The sequence below is a fragment of the Stegostoma tigrinum genome, chromosome 36, assembly GCF_030684315.1.
Source record: "Stegostoma tigrinum isolate sSteTig4 chromosome 36, sSteTig4.hap1, whole genome shotgun sequence".
NCBI classification, from domain to species: domain Eukaryota; kingdom Metazoa; phylum Chordata; class Chondrichthyes; order Orectolobiformes; family Stegostomatidae; genus Stegostoma; species Stegostoma tigrinum.
Genome location: NC_081389.1, coordinates 5645128 through 5670557, shown reverse-complemented (window position 1 = coordinate 5670557; position 25430 = coordinate 5645128). Strand labels below are relative to the sequence as shown.

Here is a 25430-nt window from a genome sequence, read left to right as displayed (position 1 = left end):
ACGGCAGTTGACACTAAATCAGTTGGTAGTTTTAAATACAACGTGGATACACTTTTGTTAAGCAAAGATATGAGGAGATATGGGCCAAAGGCAAGTATATGGAGTTAGGCCTTAGATCAGCCATTGTCTTATTAAATGGTGGAACAAACTTGGGAGACTGATCAGCCTACTCCTGTTCCTACGTTTCTAACCAAGTGTTGTTGCAAGGATTGGAATCAGGAAGGGCAAAGTTAAGTTGGAAAAGTTGAACATATCTACAGTGATATTGCAAGAGCCAACAAAGCAGCTGTAATGAATAGAGTAAGGTGGAGCATTCACCAAGCTTAAGGGAGTATAACGTATCATAAGGCACATACTTGGTATCCTCTGAAAGTTCCACCTCTGGTTGGGCTGCGATTGGTGCACTGGAGTGTGCTGCTGTTGGGTCATCGACGTTGAGCTCACCATTAGTTGAGCTGACCACCTTTTAAAGATAGACAAGGATAATAACTTTACACAGATAAGATCACATTATTTAGTCTGAGTGCACTAACACTTGTGATTTATTTGCTGGAAACTTAGGTCATTTCTTGTCTTTGTCTTCTCCTGACAATATACACAATTAAAGTAACAGAAATATAATGAGGACCCCTTTTACAGCAGGTTTATCATCTAGGAGTATCAGAAATCATTTGCTTGAAGGCAACTGATCTAAATTGATTAGATGGTCAAAATGACTCCAGATACACTACGAAGCTGCTTCTGCGTGTAGATATTAGACAATATTGCTTGGCTTCTTGGGTATGCGTCTATCGCCACTGAAAGGGAGAAATTTTGGACACTGTCAACCTGTATAGCTCAAGCTCTTTCGCCCCTTTCAATAATTGATAGAAAACAGATTTTTCTAAAACAAACTGATAGTTTTGAAGAAACCTACATATATGGCATCCACCATGTACACAGTAATTTAAAAATGACTGGACGAAAATATTAATTGGCGACAAGCTTCCAATGTGCATTCCAAAACTTGCTTCAATTTATCCATTGGCACAAGTCAGAGGGCTTGAGGCAGTTGAGTTTTGGCTGTCATGCAGTTGGCTTTCATTACTACAATCTAAGACAGTCAGATAAAAAAGTGTCAAATTTGGTTGTGCTGCTAATTTTTGGGAAGCTGCTATCTGCTTTGCTTACAGTTTCAAATATGATGCCAATTCACTGATGTGGTGCGTGATTGCTATTACTTGCTCTCTATGTGCAATTTTGCCGGCATCAAGAGTGAGAGTCATATCTTAATGTATATCTCCTTCAGGTTCAGCAGTGCCTCAATGTTCACAATCTGGTCAGAGGTTGAAGCACATTGTACACTGGAATGTCAGCATGTATCACCAGCACCTTTTTAGATGGGCATTAAAAAAAACTCTTGGAATCTATTCTCCATGCTTAAATTGAATGCCTGTTAGAAAGCAGTGTACAGATACATCCAGAGGATTTTTGTAGTAGATAGACACAAAGAGGATCTGTCCCATGTGAAGTGCAAAGAATTGTTATTGTTTGTATGCTAATAAGCTGTATTGAAAAGACTGTTCCAGGATAATCTTAGCTTCCAGAAGTAACATAGCATCCTATCCTAATCTACTCATTTTCTTTTCTCAGGTCATGTAAGCATTCACTAACAGCTGCTGATTCTCTCCTTGTCTTTTTTTTAAAAGCTATCCCTTGCCCACCTTGGAGGCTGCCAGTCATACTGTTTAGCCATCACCTCAGTTAGAAGGAGCGAGTTCAACTGCCATTTCAGAGAACCGAGTACAAAATCTGATGATACTCCTTCTGGGAGGTGCTATAGTCTGAATGAACACCAAATAAAGGCTAATCCACCCACTCAGACAGATACAAAAGATCCAAATGTGCTGTTTCAAAGAAGAGTAGGGGATTTCCTGTTGGTATCCTGGCTAATAAACTGTTGCTTGGAGGAACTTGTTATGCACAAAATTAACGCTGTACTTACTCCATTACAACAATATTGAGCAATATAGGATGCCCTGGCACAGTCAAAGGGACGATAAGGAAGATGTAGTTTTTACTTTTTTTTGCTCACTTGACTTTCTTGAAATGAAATGATACAGCTTGGCACATAACAGAATCAAATCATTGTCCGAGAAACTACAGTTATTATTAAATGGAAGATCTGCTCTCACTTTCAACACTCCAACTCCATGAGTTCTGAAGCAAATCTAGTTCTCAAAGACTGAAGCCTGGGGTAACTTTGCTCTAGGGAGGCACAGAGCATCATGAGTTGGCTTTAACCCTGAACAATAAAGTCTCCATCTGGCAATGAATCACACAAGATGTTATTATACCTGGACTGAGCCCCCGTGTCTGTCAGACGCCAGCTGGGAAGTCAGGTATGAAGGATTTTGTTGCCGATTAGGCTGAATTTCCCATGCTCCTCTGCGGTCAGCTCCTCCTGTCTACTCATTGATTACAAGAGGGGGGGGGAGGGAGAAGTTGTGGGATCCATGCAGCACAACAGGCCCAAGCAAAGCAGTAAAACAAAAAGTTAGTCATCAGGGATTAGTAAACTGTTCAGCAAAGCACAAATGGTGCAGTTTTTAGGTATGTCATGAGACACAGGTTTATCGCTGCATGCTCCGAAGAAAATCAAATGGAATCTGCTAAAAAGTGAATTTTTTTAAAGTGGTAAATGTTTGTCACGGATACCAGAATAAAAGAGGATTTCCTGATCCTAACAAAGATTCAGCATGAACTTCCTTGGGTTTTGCTGAAGTCGAATCCGTGGAAACACCATTTGCATGTCGTCATTGACGGAGGTGATATAGACCAAATGGAATTCACCCGCTTCCCTAAAACATTTCACAATTCAAGACAAGCAACATGACATACATCATCTCTCTCATCAATAGGTGTACAAATTGACTGTAAGATCACAAAAAAAGGTAGTCATTCAGCTCCTCGAGCCAGTTGTGCTTTCAATAAGATCAAGGTTCATCTGATTTTGGCCTTTACTCCACTTTCCACCTGTTCGCCATGCTCAACTTAACTGCCAATCAAAATTTCTTTAACTAGCTCTGAAATATATTCAACGATACAATCTCCACTGCCCATTGTGAAACAGAATTGCAAAGGCAAATATTGCTCAGAGAAGAAATCATTCCACATTTCAGTATCAAGCTTCTGAAATTTTGCCCTCGTTCTAAATTCACCCACAAGAGGAGCCATCTTGTAAGCCCTGTCAGAAACACATGCTTCAGTGAGATCAACTCTCATTGTTTGAGCCCCAGCTATCATCCCACTGAACTTTTTTGTGAATTTTGTCTAATATAAGTAAATCTGTCCATTAGTAGGGAGGCCAAAATTGTACATGGCACTATAGCTGTGGTCTTTTCAAGCCCCGTAAGTTGTAGCAATACTTTTTATTACTCCATTTTTCTTACAAACAAGGTCAACATCACAACTGCCTTCCTAACCATTTATGCTTCCAGCATGTTTCCTTTTTATGGTTCATGTACAAGTACACTCAGGTGTCTATGCAAGAATTGTAATGAGGTGTGGAATACTAATATTCATACTGATTAGACAAATCAAATTGACGAGGATAATATGGACGATGAGTTCATCAAGTGTATTCAGGATAGTTTCTGGAGAGAGAAAAATTTCAGTTTAAGGGTGAGAAATTTCAATCTAAAACCCCTTGCAGATTCTTACCAACCCCTAATATTTCTTGATTTGTACTCTTGTCCTACAGCGTAACTACTTTATGGGGGGCCCATCTCTATTCAACTGTCACCAGTGATTTAGTTCCTTTGCTATTTTGTATCTCTACCTTGACATACTCCACACCTTGATCCTCTGAACCAAGATCATTTCCCACTACTACACTGATCTCAATCTTCATTAAAAGGAAAGCTACCCCAACTTCTAATTCTTTTAATCCTATCCTTTCAAAATGTCAACTGTTCCTGAATATTCAGTTCTCAGATTTGGTTACTTTGCAATCACATCTTCTTAATAGCTGTAATATTAATCTCAGTTTTTCCTTCGTGATTTCAAGTCATCCATCTTTATCTGAATGCACAGAACATTTGTAACAAGAGCCTTCAATTCTGTTTCTCTTAAAACTATTCCATGGACTGAACTTATTTACTGGGGCTCTCGTGTTTTTATTCCCTGTCTCTTCCATTTACGCTCTGCTCATCATAACTTACTATCTTGTCCTCTGTTTAACTTTGCAAATCTCTCCTCACAAAAATCTCACCAACTATTCAGTTTAAAGCGATCTCTACTATCCTACTTCTATGATTCAGTGGGATACTGGTACAAGCACATTTCAAATGAAGATGGTCCGAATGGTACAGCACCTACACGAGTGCCAGTATGCATGAATCAAAACCTATTTCTCTCACTTTAAACTCGGAGCCATGTATTTAACTACAAACTTATTTACCACATACCAATTTTCACATGGTTCAGGTAGCTAACCAGAGATTATGTCTGTGGTTCTGCTTTTTCATTCAACCTCAGCTGCTCATACTCGATCAGCAGAAACTCTTTCTTTGCCTAATGTATGCCACTGGTACCCATATGGGCCATGACAGCGTAGTCCTTCCCACCAACTTCAAGCTCATTTCCAACCCAAAATGTCATCCTTAACCCGAGCAGGCACATAGGAGATGGCACTTGATCAGCTAAGACTGTGTGGAGGAATCTGTGACTGGTAAAGAGGATGAAAGGAGAAACATCCTGAATATCTGGTGGAATCCAAATAAAATACATAACGAGCTTTTGTGAAAAGGTCAGATTGGAATTTGATGGCATGTGCTCATGAAACTTTGAGGCCAATAAATAAAATTGCAATGCACATTATCCTTTTTAACAGTGCACGTTTACTGACATACCTAATAATGCACCAGAGCAACGCAAGTGATTAATTGTTCATACATTGCTGCCTTCAACCGTGAAACTTTGTAATGGTTCAAAAGGCAAGTGATATTGTATTCGGGATAAGCTGGCAAAATACTGTTTGCTTACAGCAAATTTCCTCTGCATCAGAATGCCAGGGAGATCTGCCATTCCATCTCTCTGAACTCAAAATTCTACTCACAACCAGTTAATGGGATGCTAACAAATGACTTGATAAGGAAAGGCGAATTGGTGAAATCAGTGCCAGTTTCATACAAAGCCATGACAAGCTTTTGCAGCAATTCAATGCCACTTTACAGATAATGAAGGCCTGAAATGATGCAGGCCTATTGCTTTTCTCATCGCTGTAACTGTCATTAACTTGGAGAAATATTATACGAAGAGATCAGAAGTGACAGACCCCCATCAAACTGGAGCAAACGAAAAAATAGGAAGTGCTGGTTTTTTTCTTAATTACTTGTGCATGGACTCCAGTACTCTTTCTTCCATATATGTGAACAATGTGTTTGAGCTTTTACATCATATTTTCAATAACTTAGGTGACAATAAAACCTAATTCCAATTCTAGGTAAATTCAGTTTTGGAATGGTCACTGTTCTCCAACAAGGGAGAAACAAGTCTATGGAAACACAACAGGCTAATGAAAAGACTAAAATAAACCAGAGTTGCACAGACCTGGTTTCGGAGTGGCTGCTGATGTGTGGCTTTTTCTCGGTGTGTGTGGCTTTCTCTGCTTACTCCATGATCCCCATGACTTGGTCCAACTGGGGTGGGCTATGGGACATAAAAAAAGCAGGTTAGTTTCAAAGCAAGATTAATTTTCTATAATGTGCTTCACCCGTGCAGCAGTTAGCTTCAAGTGGGGAACAGAAACCAACAGCAGTTTGGCAAATCTTTCTCTTGAAGCTGGTCATACTTGCCTTCAGCATCTTAGTCTCCCCCCTTGTATTTTACTACATCACTTCAAAAAGTGGTGGTAATGGTGAGCAACGCATACTGAAAGGCTTCGAAGTTCAACTACACTAGAGGTGCATGAACTGCAAAGTAAATCTCTTCGTCCACTTTTCCCCAGTTACTTTAAAAGACTGTTTCTGCAGAACTGATTCACCTAGTGATTTAATGCAGAACAGGATTTTGTGGTTGCAATGATGGTGAAATGATGATGATGCCATTCCCCACCCTTGCTCCTCTGAATCTGAAAGCGGCTTCAGATATATGTACGTGTGCAGTTAAATGCCACCATCCAGAAGATGCTGTCAGTCATTCCACACTGGGTATATCGCCGAAATCCCCTTAAATCACCATCAATTCAAAATCAGTTAATGAAACCTGTCCATTTAGTGTCTCTGCAAAAACCTGTGCGAAAGATATGTCTCATTGGACAATGTGCAGCTGGGTTCTTAATGGCATACTAAGCTGATAATTCATTCTAAATAGCTTCATTGTACCGGAAGACCTACTAAATTAGTACAATATCAAATTTCTTTACCGTAAATCAATTTTTTTCCCTTAAATTTTGATATTTTCTTTCCATTTTATCCTGTACATCCCAATCATTGATTTTGCTGCAAAATTTTAAACTATAAATACTAATGTCAGTTTTTTTTAAACTTCCTGAGTTGCTGTCTTTTGAGAATGAGATGGAGAGCTTATCCTGTTATTGTTGTGGTGTCTGACAAAATCTGGCATTGGTAAAGGGGACTTTAGACAACAGAAATCATAGAATCACAGAATCCCTACAGTGTGGAAACAGGCCCATCGGCCCAATAAGTCCACAATGACCCTCAGTGCATCCAACCCAGACCCATTCCCCTAATCTACCCTTCCCCCAATCTACATATCCCTGAACACTATGGGGCAATTTAGCATGGCCAATCCACCTACCCTGCACATCTTTGGACTGTGGAGAAAACCCACGCAGACACAGGGAGAATGTGCAAACTCCACACAGACAGTCACCAGAGGGTGGAATCGAACCTGGGTTCCTGGTGCTGTGAGGAAACAGTGCTAACCATTGAGCCACTGTGATGGTGTGTCTTTGTCAGCAGCTTTGTTCAAGGTGAGAAGTATGCTTTGTCACTGACCTAGAAATTCAGGCCATTAAACTGAATTCGTCACTATGAAAAGATCAACATTATCTTCACTTTGACTGCAGCTTCAGCAAACATCTTCTCAACTACATGGCGTTTCCAGAGTGGGGTTTGTATTTGAAAAAAAAAAGCCGGTAGGGTGAGCTTAAATCATTTAATTCTCCATGAAGTTTGATCACAAATTTCATTTTGTGTTACTGCCAAATAATTCAACTGCAAGGATTGCTACATTTCTGGGTTTTTTGTTTTGTTTTGTATTTTTCAGTTGTTGTACCCAAAATCCTGACTCCCTACGGCATTTACCTTGGGTAAATAGTCAATATCCCTACAGGAGCAAGGAACAGAAAGCCTTGGCCATCATACATTTATTTCCCCCATAAGATCTGTCTGATTTTCAAGACAGCTAAGGGCCTCATTCTAGTTTTAAAATGTCATTCAAATTTATTAAATTAACAATGAACAAACGACTACGACGTTTATTGATGGCAAAATATGGACTTAGTTGAAAATAGTGGCTCAAAGCGACAGAAAAGGTCACATATTTAAAGACCAGCCTGTGTGCCTTTATACATAGCTTTGTCCTGAATGAGCTGAGGTGTTAGAATTTACCTTTCTACATAAGATAAAGACTACTTAATTCAAATACACCTGGAAGATTGCACTATATTGCCTTCTTTTGGCAGTCCTCAAGCAGTTGCCAAAACCTGTTAGAAGCACTATACAGACGAAGCTCAATTCAAAAATCAACAGGAAGCCATATTCAAAGACCTGTTTGAAAACCATGAGTGTTCATCTTTCTCACAAGCTTATAGGGAAAAAAAGACAAAAAAATTACAAATTTGGAATGACAACGTAGACTGTCTTTTAAAACCTTCAGTGTGGCATTTGATTCAGTGGAAAAGCTATCAGAGTAATGTGACAGACAACTGCTTCATGCTTGTCGCACAGGCAGTTCTGCCAAAGCCCCATTTAAAACTGCTTGCAACAAAGGTTAGCCATAAGTTCCTTGATAGGTACTATTAAATCAAAAGGTAATCTACAATAGAATTACCATGCAAATTTTACAATCAGACCTGCAGATTCAGCAAATGGCGCTGGATCCACAAAAATTGAAAAATTCATCTCTAACAGAAGATCGCCTCCAAAAGACAAGTTTTTCTGTCAACATTACACTATTCCTGATTCTCAGTTTGGAGCGACCATTTCAAAATCTTCACTTGTTGCTTTCAGGAGCACCAAGTCCACGTCAAATTGTCTTAGCAACCAAGGACCAAACATAAGTTTGACTAAAAGAAGTTCACTCATTGGCAGGGATGTGGGGGTTAAGGCACTGAAAGAATTAAAAGCATGCATTTTGCAATAAAGAGGCTTCATATAATTAAACATTTAAGCTAATTCTGCAGTATAGCTTCAGAGTGCTGCCAGATACATCAGTCACTAGCATATCCAAACAAACGTCTTCACCAAAAGCATACTTACAATGGAAACGGAAAGAGCACAGTGGTACTGTTTCTAGTCTAGTAATCCAGAGACACAGGTGATGCTCTGGGGACCCGATTCCATGGCAAACAGTGGAATATACTCTTTAAAAAATCTGGAATTACAAGTCTAATGTTGACCATGAAACCATTGCTGATGCGTGTAAAAACTCATCTGGTTCATTAATGTTCTTTAAGAAAAAAAATCTGCCATTCTTAGTCAGTGTGACCTACATGTTACTCTAAACTCACAGCAACGTAGCTGGCTTTTCACGTCCTCTAAAATGGTTTACCACAACACTCAGTTCTATAAAACTGAAAGTCCCAAAGGACTGTGACAGGGCACCAGAAGTGACAATGGCAAACTAGCCCTGCGATTCTGCAAAGTCTTTCTTAGGAACATCTCGGAGCTACTGCTGTGCCACAGACTTGGTCAAGCAACAGCCTGACCTAGTCATAGTCTCAAAAGTGTCTTGCTGGCAATGTCCCAGGCACCACCATCATCAACAGGACAGACCTACCGGAGGATGGGGCACAGTGGTATACAGTCAAGGAAGAGACGCCCTGGCAGTGCTTAACATAGACCTGACCCTCCAAACCCCAGCATTGTTGTTCCATAACTGGACACTCTGTCGTGCTGCACACACTTTCCAGTTTCATCACTCCTTGTCATAAACAAATCCTCCTTCGCTATCAAGACCCTATGGATTACCATTGGCCAGAAACTGAACATGGCTGCAATTTCCCCTCCAAGCCATTGTATTTTCTAGTTAGAATTTCATCACTTAGCCTTCACTGTCAGTGTAAAAACGCTGAACTCCCTCCCTAACCACACTGTGGGTACAGACACATCAAATGGACTGCAGTGGTTCAGTAAGGAAGCTCATCAGCACCCACTCAAAGACAATTAGCGATGGGCAAGATACGTTGGCCCAGTCAACAATAACCACTTCCCGAGAACACAAACAATAACTGTCTACACATAAAGCAGCAGCGATGAACCGACAGAAGCATCTAAGAGAGAGCTAGCTGAGTACAAGGGTGAAAGAACTAGGAGGGCAAATAGGGTGAGATGAATACGAGGTTTAAATGGTCTGTTTCTGCAGTGTAAATTATAAACAATTGTACTTGAAGTTTTCTCCATTACACTACAGGCCATGAGATTAGCTTTGCTGATTTTTAAAAAATCACCTGATCCCCCTTACCCTCAAATTCTCTCTCAAATTGGAGAAGACCAGATACACACTCGATGCCTCTCTTCAATATGTGCGTTGAGATTGACAATTCACTGCATTCAAAAGCCAGAGGCATTCTGAGACATAAAATGGAAGACAAATCTTGTGCACCTCATTCTTCTGATTGTTTTTATGTTTGTATCTACTTGCTGGTTTGATGGGAGCTGATCAAGTATGTGCGCATATAAACGAAACTAGGCCTTAACTGGGGCATGTTTGTGAAATTTAATTCTCTTACACCTCTGGAAAAGACTGCCTTCTCCCCACCCATTCTAAGACAACAATCTTCTGTTCACAACGGAAGATTTAATGTCAAAAACATATCAAACACTGCTAATTTCAAATGTCCGGTTATAATCAGATTTCACTCATTTTACAATATTTATACTGCCTGCAACCCAACCTTAATTTGTAGTCTGGAGTTTCTAATTCTATGCCGATTCACATTTTTATTTCATCAAACAAAAATGCATGTTGATGATTTCAGCGCCAACACAAATTTTGCTGAAAGTTTATCATCCAAGTACCCAGTATATAAATTGTATGAGCTCTATACTCTTAATCTGAATTAAGGGCAAGCCAAATGGATCAGTTTGAGCATTAGCGCTGAATAAGCTGCGCTGAGAGAGTATTCATTCAGCAAACTTCAAGTGCGTTTACACACATTTCTTACTCCAAGCTCCTGAGCAGTGGAACGCCATCTGGAAAACCTTATTCATGTCCTGGAAACTCATGGCCCAAGTTCCCCAAAGTTTTCAATTCCTGCACTGATCGGGTTGTAAGTAATTGGAATCACAGAAATTCTGTTCACATCAAGACTTTTTCATGAGCTGTTTCCACATTGTTTTTTAATTCATTCATGAGTTGTGGGAATCACTGGCTGGGCCAGCGTTTATTATCCATCCCTAGTTGGCATTAAGTTTGGCAGTGATTGCCTTCTTGAACCACTGTATTCCATTTAGTACTATAGTACTATTAAAAGGAGGGAATTCCAGAATTTTGACACAGCGACATTAAAGGAATGGTTCCAAGTCCAAATGGTGAGTCGTTTGAAGGGGAACTTGCAGGTGATGGTGTTCCCATGTATTTGCTGCCCTGGTCTTTCTAAATAGGAATTATTGAGTGTTTTGAGGGTGGTGTCTAAGGAGCCTTGAGGAATTTCACCAGAGCATCTTGTAAATAACATACAGCTGCAACTGAGATATGGTGGTGGAGGCAGTGAATGCTTGTGAAATTGTGTCAATCAAGCAGCCTGCTTTGTCCTGGATGGTGTCAAGCTTTAGTGTTGTTGGAGCTGCATGGATCCAGGCAAGTAAGGAGTATTCCATCAGATTTCTTACAAGAATCATTGGACTTGGAATTTTAACTTGGTATCTCTCTCCACAGATGCTGCCAGACCTGATGAGTTTCTTCAGCATTGTGTGTTTGTGACATTTCTCTACAACTTTCAAAGTCTCATGATGCACAGCTCCGCATGGTAGGCAGTCCACAATTCAAGTTTCATTTGCTTCACAAGTGTCTCCACTTGATTTTTAAATACTTTGATTCTGCATGCCATTATTCTTTTGCAATGTTTTAATCTACTCAAATTGTTTCGTCAGTTTGCCACAACATATGCTTGACTAATAGTTGACAATGTGCAAAAGCTGACACCCAAACTTTGGCCAAAAGATCATTAATTTTTCATACAGCTTATGCATGGGTAGAACCAGAGTCTAACCCAAACAATTCTAACTCTTTACACTTACCACCCACTCACCACTGATGTCAAACTTGCCCTGGTGCAAATCTACTTGATAGATTCATAGAATAGCATACAACTGAAGATGGCAGTTCAGACCTCTTGCATGTACTTTTGGCTCCAAGTGGGGGATAAAAGTGGCAGGAACAGTCTCCAATTTCCATCTCTGACCTGGCAACTCCGCAACAGTGAGGTGACAGTGGATTTTATTCCCTCCAAAATTTTACTTGCCTTAAAGCTGAACTCTGTCTCTGACCTCGATTACATCGACGAAAAATTCAGTCTTAGAAATTAGACTTCTACACAGGTATATATGGCAATTTATGAATAAATGCAGATCCAGAACTCATCCAAGCTAACTATCTGTCCCTAAGTGAAATCAGGCTAGACTTGACATGTTCTGGACATCAATCAGTATTCCTCAGGAATAATGGACCAATGCTGTCGGTGCTGCTTTATTCTCACCTATAAGCAGAAGAGTTAAATCCTCTTTCCAAAGATTTAAATACAGTATGTAATCTATGCTGACATTCCAGTGCAGTGTTGAAGGGATGAAGACATTATTTGAGGTGCCATATTAAATTGAGGCATTAAAAGGAGATAGCATCTGCTCTTCCAGATTTGATCTAACTGTAGCATAGCATGATTCAAAAATGAACAGAAAAATTCTCCCGGACATTATCTATTCCAAAGCCTACATCACTAAAACACAATAACGTGCCCAGTTGCCTGTTGCATTACTGTTTGTGTGATCATGTTCTGAACCAAGTGGCTGTGAAACTTCCCAACATTGCAAGATGACAACACTTCAAAAGTACTTATTTGCCAAGCATTTGGAGCATCATAAAAGTCTCGACATAAATACAAGTCCTTTCTTAGTCCTTCCATTAAAAATCAAAAGCTCTTGTTTTATAACAGTTGCATTTAACATCTGAAATCTTGAATTTAATTTCTTTCGTGAGAAACTTACTGCCTGGATAATGAATGAATTTCTGTCCACTCCACGCCTGAGAGAGATTGGACATATCAACTTCAACAGAATAACTTCCTCCCTTGTTACAGAATGATAGTAGCAACTTTGTTACTTACTATTTGCCTGCCAACCCAGTCGTATGCATAATCAAAAGCATAGCCCTTTCTTTCAAAAAGATCTGTCAATAGTGTGCGTAAATACTGGTAGTCTGGTTTTTCGAAGAAGTCTAACCTCCTCACGTAGCGGAGGTATGTCGCCATCTCCTCTGTGAAGGAAAAGACAAAGCAGTCAAAAATAAAAGCAGTAAGTGCCACAATACACCCAGCAGGTCAGGCAGCATCCATGCAGAAAGATCATTAACAATTTCAGATCAAAGATCTTTCACTGGAACTGGAAGCAGTTAGATGTTGGACAGTTCATAATCATATACAGAAACACTGAAAAATTGAAGGGCATGGGGCACAAAGAAGAGGGGGGGGGGGATGTTCTGTTACAAACTGGAGATCAGGAGTGAATGTTTGACAGGAGTTAACGGGACAAAGCAAAAAGGAGGTACCAAAAAGACATGAAATTATCAAAACATGACACCCAGGACCATCATCAGCATCTGCAGTCGAAGCAAACAGAAGTCGACATTATGATCTAAAATTGATGAACTCAATAGAGGCCAGAAGATTGTACTCGAATCAACGTACCTATATTTCGTCCAGCATAAAAATAATTAAAGTTCATGATCCTGTTGTTGTACCTTCTCCAAGTTCCTTGTTTGGTGCTTGTATTTGATCTTAGGCTTAAGATTGATACATCACTCTAACTCAAAAGGTTAAAAACTAGTGCAAAAATTGTCAGCAGCCTGAAGAATTGTTCTTTCTTCAGCAAATACAGTTCCTAGTGTGAAGAGTTTGTTAATTATTCAGTGGGAAAGCAAAGGAAACCGGAATTAGGTTAACTCAATAAAGTAGCAGCAACTGACAGCAGGGTTTAATATCAAGGACAGCAAGGGATAATCAACTGAAGAGATCCACCAATCTGCGGACACACTTTTTTCTCTGCTACTCCTTGTAGTTTGTTTCTGGAGCTCTTTCATACTAAGAATCTCAAGAAATTCAGCAATTCTTGGCATAATGTAAACAAAGCTTGCAGGAACCCATCTACAGTGTGACCCATACCTGGAAAGCTCTCACAGAGAACTTCAATCGGAGTGTTTCGTTTTGTATCCCCAATTTTCTGGTAGCGTTCCTTTAATGTTTCTGCCTGCAAGCAAAAATAGTCAATTTAACCACACACAATGTACATTTAATTGACAAACTCCAAGTTTGAAAAGCCATGTTACTAAACATCAGAAGAAATTAATTTTGTACTTGTAGAAGATTTTGCAGAACATTGATCAGACCATGCACTGCATTTTCACTGGGATAATTAATGAATGGTCAAGCATCATCATTGCGAGCATTCAAATCACACATTTCCTAGTTGTCCATAGTGTATGAAGGGTTACAGTATATGGTGTTGTAGAGATAGACATACAACAATGTGCACAGATACTTGTCCAGAAGATCAGTTTTGCTGCAGAACTGCACAGAAAGTTACTGTTTTTTTTTAAAACTACGAGTCAAGGGTGGAGTGATCACATCCCACTTAACAGTGAAGGTTCATTAAAATGAACTGCGTTTTCTTCACATCATTCACATGCTCAAGCTGCGACAGATCCAACAATGAGTTGAAACCTGACCTAACTAGCTGCTTTAAGGTATGAAAATGAAAATCTGAAATCATGGTTGGATCAATCAGTCCACTGAATTCAACAATTTTGACCTGGAAGGATTTACAAATTTACTCTTAAGTGTCTCCAAGAAAGGGCACAAGGCAATCTATATTATAGACAATTCTGTTGTGAAACATTAAAAATAATGCAAATCAAAAATGCACCTGTACCGTCACACAAGGATCCATGGCAGAGGCTCATGACCCAGAATAGATGTCATTCTCAGCCAATATAATCAAAAGTAAATCATGTATATATCTTGTGACCTTATAAATACTCAGGTCAAACTTCAAGTCTGGATCACACTCCAAAGCTCTTTGCCCAAAAGTCATGAAACAATCTAAAGTTGAACACATATATCGCATTGTCTTCTTTTATTGAATCCTATAAGATTAACAATCCCAGTTTTATTCTTGCATGGGATGTGGGCTTCACTGGCAACATTAGCATTTATTGCCCATCCTAACAGCCCAAGCTGAGTGGCTTGCATGGATACATTAAAGTGCACACTCCTGTGGGCCATGAGTCACATGTCGGCTAGGCCAAGTCAACTATGGATCGCAGATTTCGTTTCCTAAAGGACATTAGTGAACCATACGTATTGTTACGATCATCGACAATGGGTCCACGCTCACCATTATGAAGACAACACAAATGCCATATTCTGCTACGTGCCATGGTAGGATTTGAACCCTCATCCCCATAGCATTAGCCTGGGTCTCTGGAGTTATTACTGTACCACCCGTGTCAACCATGTCCTTTCTCAATGTACTTCTGAATGAGATGGTGGCATAGTGGCTCAATGGTTAGCACTGTTACCTGACAGCGCCAGGAACCCAGGTTCAATTTCACCCTCTGTGTGGAGTTTGCATGCTCTCCCCATGACTGCGAGAGTTTCCTCCAGGCACTCTCGTTTCCTTCCACAGTCCAAAGATGTGGAAGTCGGGTGGATTAGCCATGCTAAATCGTCCATAGCAGATTAGCCACAAGAAAGGCACAGTTACAGGGATAGGGTAGGAGGGTGGTGGGTCATGGTAGGATAGTCTTGAGGGGGTCAGTGTGGGCTTGATGAGCTGAGTGGCCTGCTTCCACACTGTAGGGATTCTACGATGATTCTATGATTCAGTCACACATCTGATACCCCTAATTTTTAAGTTTCCCATTTCCTGTAACATTATTAGGGGATCAAAAGGAAAGATTTTAAACATACAAACAGGAGTAGACCATTTAGCACCACAACCTTGTCCCACTGTTCAATAAGATCATGGATGATCTGTTTGTGTATCAAATTCCACAATCCTGTTGACTGTTGTTAATCTTTGATTCCGTTGCCTAACAAGAATCTATATATAATCGGTTTTAAAAATACTGAATGACCCCACCTCCACTTCAGAAAGTTCTATAATCTCACAACACAAAAAACTCTCCAAAAACGGAAACACAATTTTAATCTCCTTTATTTCAGGATACACCCACAACAATAAAAATTCAGGTCCATGTCAAGACCAGTAAGGGTCTTATACACTTCAAATAAATCACCGTTCACTCTTCCAGTTGAAGCAAGCTCAGTCTGTCTAACCTATCCTCAAAAAACAGCGCATTCATTCCAGGCATTAGCCTAGTACACGCAGAGTAGGTAGTCCTGACTCTTGGGTTTCTAGCCATCCTTCTGAATTTGAATGTGCTGTAGATAGATTAGTAACTCAAACAGACCCCACTTTCTGAATACAGGTATGGCAGCAAAACAGCAAACTGGCACAGCTACAAAATCTTAAATCACAGCTTAAATCACACAGAAATCACAAATAGCTGTTTCTACCAGAGAATTCAGAACGTAAATTATTTCCATGGCATTGGGGTTTGAATTATTGCACATACACTGGTTCAGCAATTAATAGGTCACTCAGTGTTGAATGCCGGGACACCATGTAAACTGAAGGAGGAGATAGGCATTTTTAATTAGTCATGGGTTGAAGGGTTATGGAGAGTGGACAGGAAAAGTGGAATTAAAGCAATGACAAGATCAGCCATGATCACATTAAATGGCAGAGCAGGAATTTCATCCCTCAGAGGGTGTGCATCTGTGGAATTCTTTACCGCAGAAGGCTGTAGAGGTTCAGTCATTAAGTACATTCATAGCTGAGATAACCAGTTTTTAAATCAGTAATAAAATCAAGGGTGATATCGCAAAGGCAGGAAGTGGAGCTGAAAATTATCACATCGGTCATCTCATCGAATGGTGGAGCAGATTCAATGGGCTGAGTGGCCTACTTCTATGGCCTTATGGATCACCACAATTGCTGTAAATCTTGAAAGCATCCTGCACAAATCTGAATGAGCCAAATGGTCTGCTTCCATGCTGCAAGATTCTAAGATTGTGCATCAGCAGATACCAATGAAATGGTTGTTACTGTCTTCAACCCTTCCATTCTTCTTTTACCGCACTGTTCTCTTAGATGGTATGTCCCACCCCTACTCACCTTTCACATTGAAATCAGGCAAAATATTTGTCGATAAAATGCAAGAAAATTGTTATGCATGCACATTTATCATCCAAATGCTTGCTCGTTCTCAAAAAAGGTATTTATTTGTTACAGCAGATCTTCATGTAACAACCGAGACAAATATAAAAAAATCTGCGCAGCAGTATTCCTCTGGCCCCCTCTATTTATGACAGGCAGAATATAGATGCGAAATTAGCATTGTAAATCAGAGAACAATTTGAAATAATAAATCAAAGCATTACATGCCCACGCTCAAACTCTCGGCAGCTGGTGTTTACCAGTAATGTCACCCTCAAAACAGATCAGTTACAAACCTGTGTGCGCTGTCTAGAAAATTCCTCTTTGATAAACAGAGACTATGATAGGCAACAATATTTATTATTCCTTCAGATGGATTTTTGTGGACTAAAATTGAAAATGACTGAATATCTAAATGTTTTGATTAAAACTGTATTTGTAACTGATATCAGAGATAATGGGAACTGCAGATGCTGGAGAATTCCAAGATAATAAAATGTGAGGCTGGATGAACACAGCAGGCCAAGCAGCATCTCAGGAGCACAAAAGCTGACGTTTCGGGCCTAGACCCTTCATCAGAGAGGGGGATGGGGAGAGGGAACTGGAATAAATAGGGAGAGAGGGGGAGGCGGACCGAAGATGGAGAGTAAAGAAGATAGGTGGAGAGAGTGTAGGTGGGGAGGTAGGGAGGGGATAGGTCAGTCCAGGGAAGACAGACAGGTCAAGGAGGTGGGATGAGGTTAGTGAGTAGCTGGGGGTGCGGCTTGGGGTGGGAGGAAGGGATGGGTGAGAGGAAGAACCGGTTAGGGAGGCAGAGACAGGTTGGACTGGTTTTGGGATGCAGTGGGTGGGTGGGTGGGGGGGGGGGGTGGGGGGGGGGGGGAGAGAAGAGCTGGGCTGGTTGTGTGGTGCAGTGGGGGGGGGAGGGGATGAACTGGGCTGGTTTAGGGATGCAGTAGGGGAAGGGGAGATTTTGAAACTGGTGAAGTCCACATTGATACCATATGGCTGCAGGGTTCCCAGGCGGAATGAGTTGCTGTTCCTGCAACCTTCAGGTGGCATCATTGTGGCAGTGCAGGAGGCCCATGATGGACATGTCATCTAAAGAATGGGAGGGGGAGTGGAAATGGTTTGCGACTGGGAGGTGCAGTTGTTTGTTGCGAACTGAGCAGAGGTGTTCTGCAAAGCGGTCCCCAAGCCTCCGCTTGGTTTCCCCAATGTAGAGGTAGCCGCACCGGGTACAGTGGATGCAGTATACCACATTGGCAGATGTGCAGGTGAACCTCTGCTTAATGTGGAATGTCATCTTGGGGCCTGGGATGGGGGCGAGGGAGGTGGTGTGGGGACAAGTGTAGCATTTCCTGCGGTTGCAGGGGAAGGTGCCGGGTGTGGTGGGATTGGAGGGCAGTGTGGAGCGAACAAGGGAGTCACGGAGAGGGTGGTCTCTCCGGAAAGCAGACAGGGGTGGGGATGGAAAAATGTCTTGGGTGGTGGGGTCGGATTGTAGATGGCAGAAGTGTCGGAGGATGATGCGTTGTATCCGGAGGTTGGTGGGGTGGTGTGTGGAACCAGATCATCCTCTTTACAACTGTTCTAACTTGGTCAGAGTTCTAAGGTAGTCATTACTGGCATTTTTCAAACATAACATCAACTATAAGAGACAAAAGTTATTTCTGAAACAGATAGGTAGAAGTGACTGTACATACAACAAGGAATTTGCCATTGTTACGTCGCAATTTCAGACAGTTCATGATTCAAAACAAAGATACATCCCAGTGAGGAAGGAGGACTCTAGGTTCAGGAGAAACTAACTATTGTTAATCAAGGGTACTACCAAATTGTAAGAAGAAAACATACAATGTGGCAAAGATTTGTAGCAAACCAGAGCTTTGGTAAAGTTTTAAAGGCAACAAATGATGACCAAAATAATAAGAGGTGGGAAATAAACCACGAGGGAAAACTAGTAAGTAACATCAAACAGACAGCAAGAGCTTTATTAAATATATAAAAAGAGCAAGAGAAAGGCCAAAGTATAAATAGTCCCCTTAGAGAACTAAGTTTGGGAAATGATAGTGGGGAAGCCATGAAATTGTAGAAGAGTTTGTATCAATCTTCAACGTAGAGAGCATTGAGAGCATTCCAGAAATATTACGTAATTAAGGGGCTGGGTGAGGAGAATGAGGAAACAAACGCAACAACTATCGCGACCCTGGCTAAATGGAGAGTGTAGGACAGCGTGCTAGATGAGGTGTCAAGCTGGTGAAGTCAGCAAACAGTGCTTGCATAAGCATGCAAAAAAGTATAAGCAGCAAGTGATAGGCAGAGCTAAATGACCCCACAACCAATGGATCAAATTTAAGCCCTGCAGTCCTGCCACATTCAGTTGTGAATGGTGGTGGATAATTAAAACAACTCACTGGAGGAGAAGGCTCCAAAAATATTGCCAACCTCAATGCAGGAAGACCCCAGCACATCAGTGCAAATGATAAGGTTGAAGCTTTTGCAGCAATCGTCAGCCAGAAGTGCCAAGTGGTAATCCACCTCTGCCTCCTCCAGTGGTTCCCAATATTAGATTCCAGTCTTCAGTCAATTTGATTCACTCCATGTGATATCAAGAAAAAGCTGGAGGCTCTAGATACTTCAAAGGCTACAGGAACTAACAACATTCCAACAATACTACTGAACACTTGTGGTCCAGAACTCACCACTCCGTTAGCCAAGCTGTTCCAGGGCAGTTACAACACTAGCATCTACCCAACAATGCGGAACATTGCCCAAGTAGATCCTATATTCAAAAAACTGGACAAATCCAACACGGCCAATTACTGCCCCATCACTCCACTGTTATTCATTAGTAAGTGATGGAAGATGTCATCAACAGTGGGATCAAGCAGCACCTGTGCAGTGAAGTTCAGTTTGGGTTCCTCCAGGGCCATAACTCCTGACTTTGCTACAGCTTTGGTTCAAACATGGTCAAAAAAGCTGAATTCCAGAGGGGAGGTGAAAGTGACTGCCCTTGACATCCAGGCCATACTTGGCCAAGTGTGGCATCAACTCGCCCTAGCAAAAGCTGGAATCAACGGGAATCTGGGGGCAAACTCCCTGGTAGTTAGAAGCATATCTGACACAGAGATATGGTCATCGTTATTGGAGGTCAGACATCTCCGCTCCAGGACATCTCTGCAGGAGTTCCTCAGGGTTGCGTCCTAGACTCAACCATCTTTAGCTGCTTCATCAATAACCTTTCCTCCATCATAAGGTCAAATGTTCAGCACCATTCTCAGCTCCTCACACACTGAAGCAGTCCGTGTCCAAATACAAGAAGATCTGGACAATATCCAGGTTTGGACTGACAAATGGAAAATCACATTTGTGCCACACAAGTGTCAGACTATGACCATCACCAGTAAGAGATATAACCATCGCCCCTTGACATTCTGTGGCGTGACCATCACTGAATCCAGTATTAACGTCCTGGGTGGTATCATTGATCAGAAGCTCAAATGGAGTGATTACAACAGCAGATTAGAATCTAGGAATACTGCAGCGAGTAACTCACCTCCGGATTCCTCAAAGGCTGTTCACCATCTACAAGGCACAACTCAGGAGTGCGATGGAATACTCCTACTTGCCAGGATGAGTTCAGCCCCAACAACATTCAAGCAGCTTGGCAGCATCCAGGAAACAGCGAACTACACGATTGGTACTGCATCCACAAACAGCCACTCCTGCTACCATCAATGCTCAGTAGCAACATTTACAAGATGCACTGGTGAATTTCTGCAAAGATCCTCAGACAGCACCCCCCAAACCCAGAATCACTTCTATCTTGAAGGATAAGAGCAGCAGATATATGGGAACACCAAAACCTTCAAGGTCCCCTCCAAGCCACTCACCATCCTGACTCAGAACCACTCACCATCCTAACTCAGAAATATATCACTGTTCTTTCATTGCAGCTGGGTCCAAATCCTGGAATTCCCATCCATAATTGCATTGGAGTCAACCCATAGCAGGTGGACTGCAGCAGTTCAAGAAAACAGCTCACCACCACCAAGGGCACCTATGTCCACGAAATAAATGCTGGCCCAGCCAGCAATGTCCACATCGCACAAAAACAAATTTAAAAAAAGGAAAGTTACTTGGGAAATTAATGAGAATAACGGCTAATTAGATTCCTGGACTTAATGAGTTACATCTTAACATCTTAAAGGAAGTAGCTACAGAGATACTGGTAGTAGTCTATGAATCCTTAGATTAGTGAAATGTTTCAGAGAATTGGTAAACTGCCAATGTAACACCCTTATTCGAACAGGGAGGTAGGCAATTTTTAAAAAAGCGAACGATAAGCCAGTAAGCTTGACATCTGTTGTTGGGAAAATGCAATGTCTATTACAAAAGAATGCATTGGCAGAGCATTTAATAATACAATCAAGCAGAGTCATCATGGCTTCATAAATGGAAAATCACAGCTGAAATATGTACCTGAAATCTGTGAAGATGGTCATTTGCAGGAAAATTAATGGGGAAACCAATGGATGATATTTGGATTTCTAAAAGGCACTTGATAATGTACTACATGTAAGGCTACTTAATAAAATGAGTTCATGATATTGGGCAAAGTTCCCTTTTTGATACATGGCTGTGCAGCTTCTTGGAGGGTCTGCACTTCCATGCGAGGGACATTGATTTCTTGCTCTGGAAGCCAATGGTATGCACGGTCCTGAGATCTGCACATCAGCAGGAAAAATTAGAGAACTAAGTTGTTGGAGCATTCTGATGGTCAAGATAAGAGAAATATTTTCAGGAAGGCAACCTGTAACTAGTCGAGTGTCACAGGATACTGCTGAGGCCACAATTATTTGTAATACATATACTGACTTGAACAAAGGCAGTGAATGTACAATTGCAAACTTCACAGAAGACAGTAAGCTAGACAGGAAGGCAAGTTTCAAGGACAACAGAGTCTACACAGGAAAATAGTAGACAGGCTAAATGAGTGGGCAAAAACTCAGCAAATGAAATATAATGTGGGAAAATGAGTTGATGCACTTTAAAGAATAGAAAAGCTGAATTTAAATGGACAAAGACTGCAGAAAACTGTAGCCCATAGGAATGTGACAGTCCTCATGCATGAATCACAAAAAGCTAGCATCCAAGCTCAGTAGGTAACAGAGAAGACAAATAGAACTCAGGCTTTTATTTCAATGGGAATGGAGGTTCAAAAATAAAAAAGTCTTGCGAAAACTATACAAGGCAGTAGGTCAGACCACATTTATGTTACTGTGAGCAGTAGTGGTCCTCTAATCTCAGGAAGGATATGCTGTCATAAAAACTGAAAATGCTGGAGAAACTTGGCAGGTCGAGCAACACCTGCGAAGAGTGAAATGGAATTAACTCAGTTCTGATGAAGTCATATCGGACTCCAAATGTTAATTTGGCTTCTCCAGAGAAGATTCACTCAATTGATTTTGGACACTGGAAAACTGACGATATAGTACCCTAATTCAAAAAGTGTAAGGGGAGGTTGAGTCAATTGGGCTGGTTCTCATTGGTATTTAGAAGAATAAAAAAGACCTTATCGAAATACACAAGATTCTTAAAAGGAGCTTGACAGAAGACACTGTTGCTCCTTGTGGTGGAGTACAAGCCCAGAGGGCATAATCTCAGAGGTAGAGATCACCCATTTAATATAAATGAGGAGGAATTACTTTTCTCTGAGAATAGTGAATTTGTGCCATTCTTCATTGTAATGAACTGTACAGGCTGATTCATTAATAATACTCAAGGTTAAGATAGATTTCTAATGACTAAGGGTCTCAAACATTATGGGGAAAAGGCAGGGACTTGCAGTTGAGGATTATTGGATTAGCCATGATCTCACTGAACGGCACAGCAGAGCAGAGCAGCCCACTCCTGTCACTACTCCTCACGGTCCCTACAACATCCAAGTCTAGTATTTTACTAACTTAAACTTTTTGGGTTTCAGCTAAATAAAGCACACAGTCATGCGAGATTAAAACCAGGCAATGTATATCTGAGCAAACTTTTCACCAGGTTTCCAGGTGCAACATGTGATGGGCTTTCCCTGTTCCATGAGTGATAATGGGAACTGCAGATGCTGGGGAATCCAAGATAATAAAGTGTGAAGCTGGATGAACACAGCAGGCCCAGCAGCATCTCAGGAGCACAAAAGCTGACGTTTCGGGCCTCGACCCTTCATCAGAGAGGGGGATGGGGTGAGGGTTCTGGAATAAATAGGGAGAGAGGGGGAGGCGGACCGAAAATGGAGAGAAAAGACGACAGGTGGAGAGGAGAGTATAGGTGGGGAGGTAGGGAGGGGATAGGTCAGTCCAGGGAAGACAGACAGGTCAAGGAGGTGGGATGAGGTTAGTAGGTAGGAGATGGAGGTGCGGCTTGGGGTGGGAGGAAGGGATGGGTGAGAGGAAGAACAGGTTAGGGAGGCAGAGACAGGTTGGACGGGTTTTGGGATGCAGTGGGTGGAGGGGAAGAGCTGGGCTGGTTGTGTGGTGCAGTGGGGGGAGGGGACGAGCTGGGCTGGTTTTGGGATGTGGTGGGGGAAGGGGAGATTTTGAAGCTGGTGAAGTCCACATTGATATCATTGGGCTGCAGGGTTCCCATGTTTCTTTCCCTGTTCTATACCCAGTTGTTTAGAATAAAATAACTTCAGTGTGCCTCCAAAAATGCTAATGACTATTGTACCCCAGCAAAGAATTTTAAATTCTTTGGATCTGTGAGGCATAGAAAGGGTAACATTACTCCCCTTGGCAGAGGGATCAATAACCAGGGGACAGTTTTGCAGGGAGGCACAGGTGGTGTAAAAAGGATGTGACGAAAAATGTTCTCACCCAGAGGATGGTGGGTATCTGAACTCTGACTATAAAAGGGTGATGGGGAAAACCTTGAGACTTTGAAGTAGTATCTACATAACAACTTGAAGTGCCATTACAGGCCATGAAAGCAGAAAAACAGCATTATAACATATAGATCCTTGATGACCAGCTGAGACAAGATGGGCCGAAGGTCTTTTTACCATAGTCTAAAATCTCTTGACTCAAACTCTGCACGTATGCTTGGTGCTGCTCCCTTGTTTTAGTTTAAATCAGAAGCCCTACTACCAGCACAGCTCCTGAAAAGATTCTTAATTGATCTCCTATGGTGTTGCACACTGGGAGTCAAATAACAGTTGAGTCCTCAGATGAAGCAGAGATAAGAGACGGGATAATTGGACCAGGTGCGAGAGTATAATTCAGTCCCTGTTACCCAAATCGTAAAAATACAGCCCTTTTTTTCTAGAATACGTTAGAATTCCAGTTAGCAATAAAACACTACAGCTATTTGGACAGCAATGCTGTTTAACTTATGTCGAGGAATTTCTCCCCACAAGAGAAGGCAAACCTATAGACCATCATGTCACTTCCAATGGAACATTGCTGAGACAAGAAGGCAATGTGCCTTACAAATGTGGGGTCAAGACTATAATAAAAAGATAAAAATGTGATAAAAATATGACATTCAGGTTTTGTAGGCAGGAAACTTATTCAGATGTGAGAGATTTATTATAGACATATCCTGGGAAATAGCAGAAAAGTTGGAAGCAGCTGTGTTATTTGGTTAGAACTTCCTTCCTCCTTTTGACAGTAATGCTCCATCCTTCTAAAGGGCTGGTTTGTGTGTCAGACGGATATGACTGTAAACATCAAGAACCACTACTGATACTGTTAACATAGTATACATGTTCTCGACTAGCCACCAGCAACTGTTCACATCAACTTCTTGATGCAGCTTAAGACTCAAACTGCATGTGAAGAAACAGCACCTTCATCTCCAGAAAGATCACATGCCTTTTCTCATTACATTGGGACCCTGTGAAGAGGTAGTTCTGCACATCCTCATTATCCCATTTACACTATTCAATTCATTGATAGCAACTGAGTACAGCCCAATTAAAAAAAAGTCAAAATTTGCATGAAATATCAAGTCACAATATCTATTTTTCTGAGCTGATTTTTTTCTATAATGACAACTTGGGCTCATAAAGCAAGGATACTAACTTTAAGATACAAGACAAAGAATTATGGTTTACAAATAACAAAGGTTGGACACAGGTGCAATATCATATAGCTGGATGCATTGGCAAGCAACACTACTGATAGTAAGGTTGAATACAGGTGAAATAATATGGTCAGACACCCTAGGAAGTTCTATTGTTACCAACAGAATTAGGCATAGTTTTGCTCCTATCCAGAATTACAGCACAGTGGCTCAGTGGTTAGCCATGTTGCCTCACAGCACCAAGGGCCCTGGTTCGATTCCACCCTCTGGCAACTGTCTGTGTGGAGTGTGCACATTCTCCCTGTGTCTGCGTGGGTTTCTTCTGATTCTTCCAGTTTCCTCTCAGTCCAAACATGTGCAGGCTAGGTGGATTGGCCATGCTAAATTGCCCGTAGTGTTCAGGGATGTGTAGGCTAGGTGGGTTATAGGGAATGGGTCTGGGTGGGATGCTCTGAGGTTGTGTGGACTTGTTGGGACCTATGATATGACTAATTTATAATATCAGCAATAATGCAAATATAATGGAATCCAGATATACTGGTTACTCTCGTTATTCCCAATGTTTAACAGCATGTAGCCTTGTCTATTTGCACTTTTATCACATCTGGAAAGATAAGAGGGCTTTAGACAATT

General features: G+C 41.3%; 1 protein-coding gene across 4 annotated transcripts in view; it reads right to left on the bottom strand.

The window, feature by feature from the left end:
• LOC125446836 (casein kinase I-like) overlaps positions 1-25430 on the bottom strand; it is a 185761-nt gene that overhangs the window by 21866 nt on the left and 138465 nt on the right. For 3 of the 4 annotated variants that reach the window (XM_048520725.2, XM_048520727.2, XM_048520726.2), the window contains exons 9-13: positions 13604-13688; positions 12551-12699; positions 5593-5691; positions 2337-2447; positions 357-463 (exon numbers count right to left, since the gene is read on the bottom strand). In XM_048520725.2, coding sequence (XP_048376682.1) covers positions 357-463; positions 2337-2447; positions 5593-5691; positions 12551-12699; positions 13604-13688 — 551 coding nt within the window. The remainder of the gene's footprint in view (positions 1-356; positions 464-2336; positions 2448-5592; positions 5692-12550; positions 12700-13603; positions 13689-25430) is intronic. The other variant, XM_048520728.2, reaches the window with a different exon arrangement.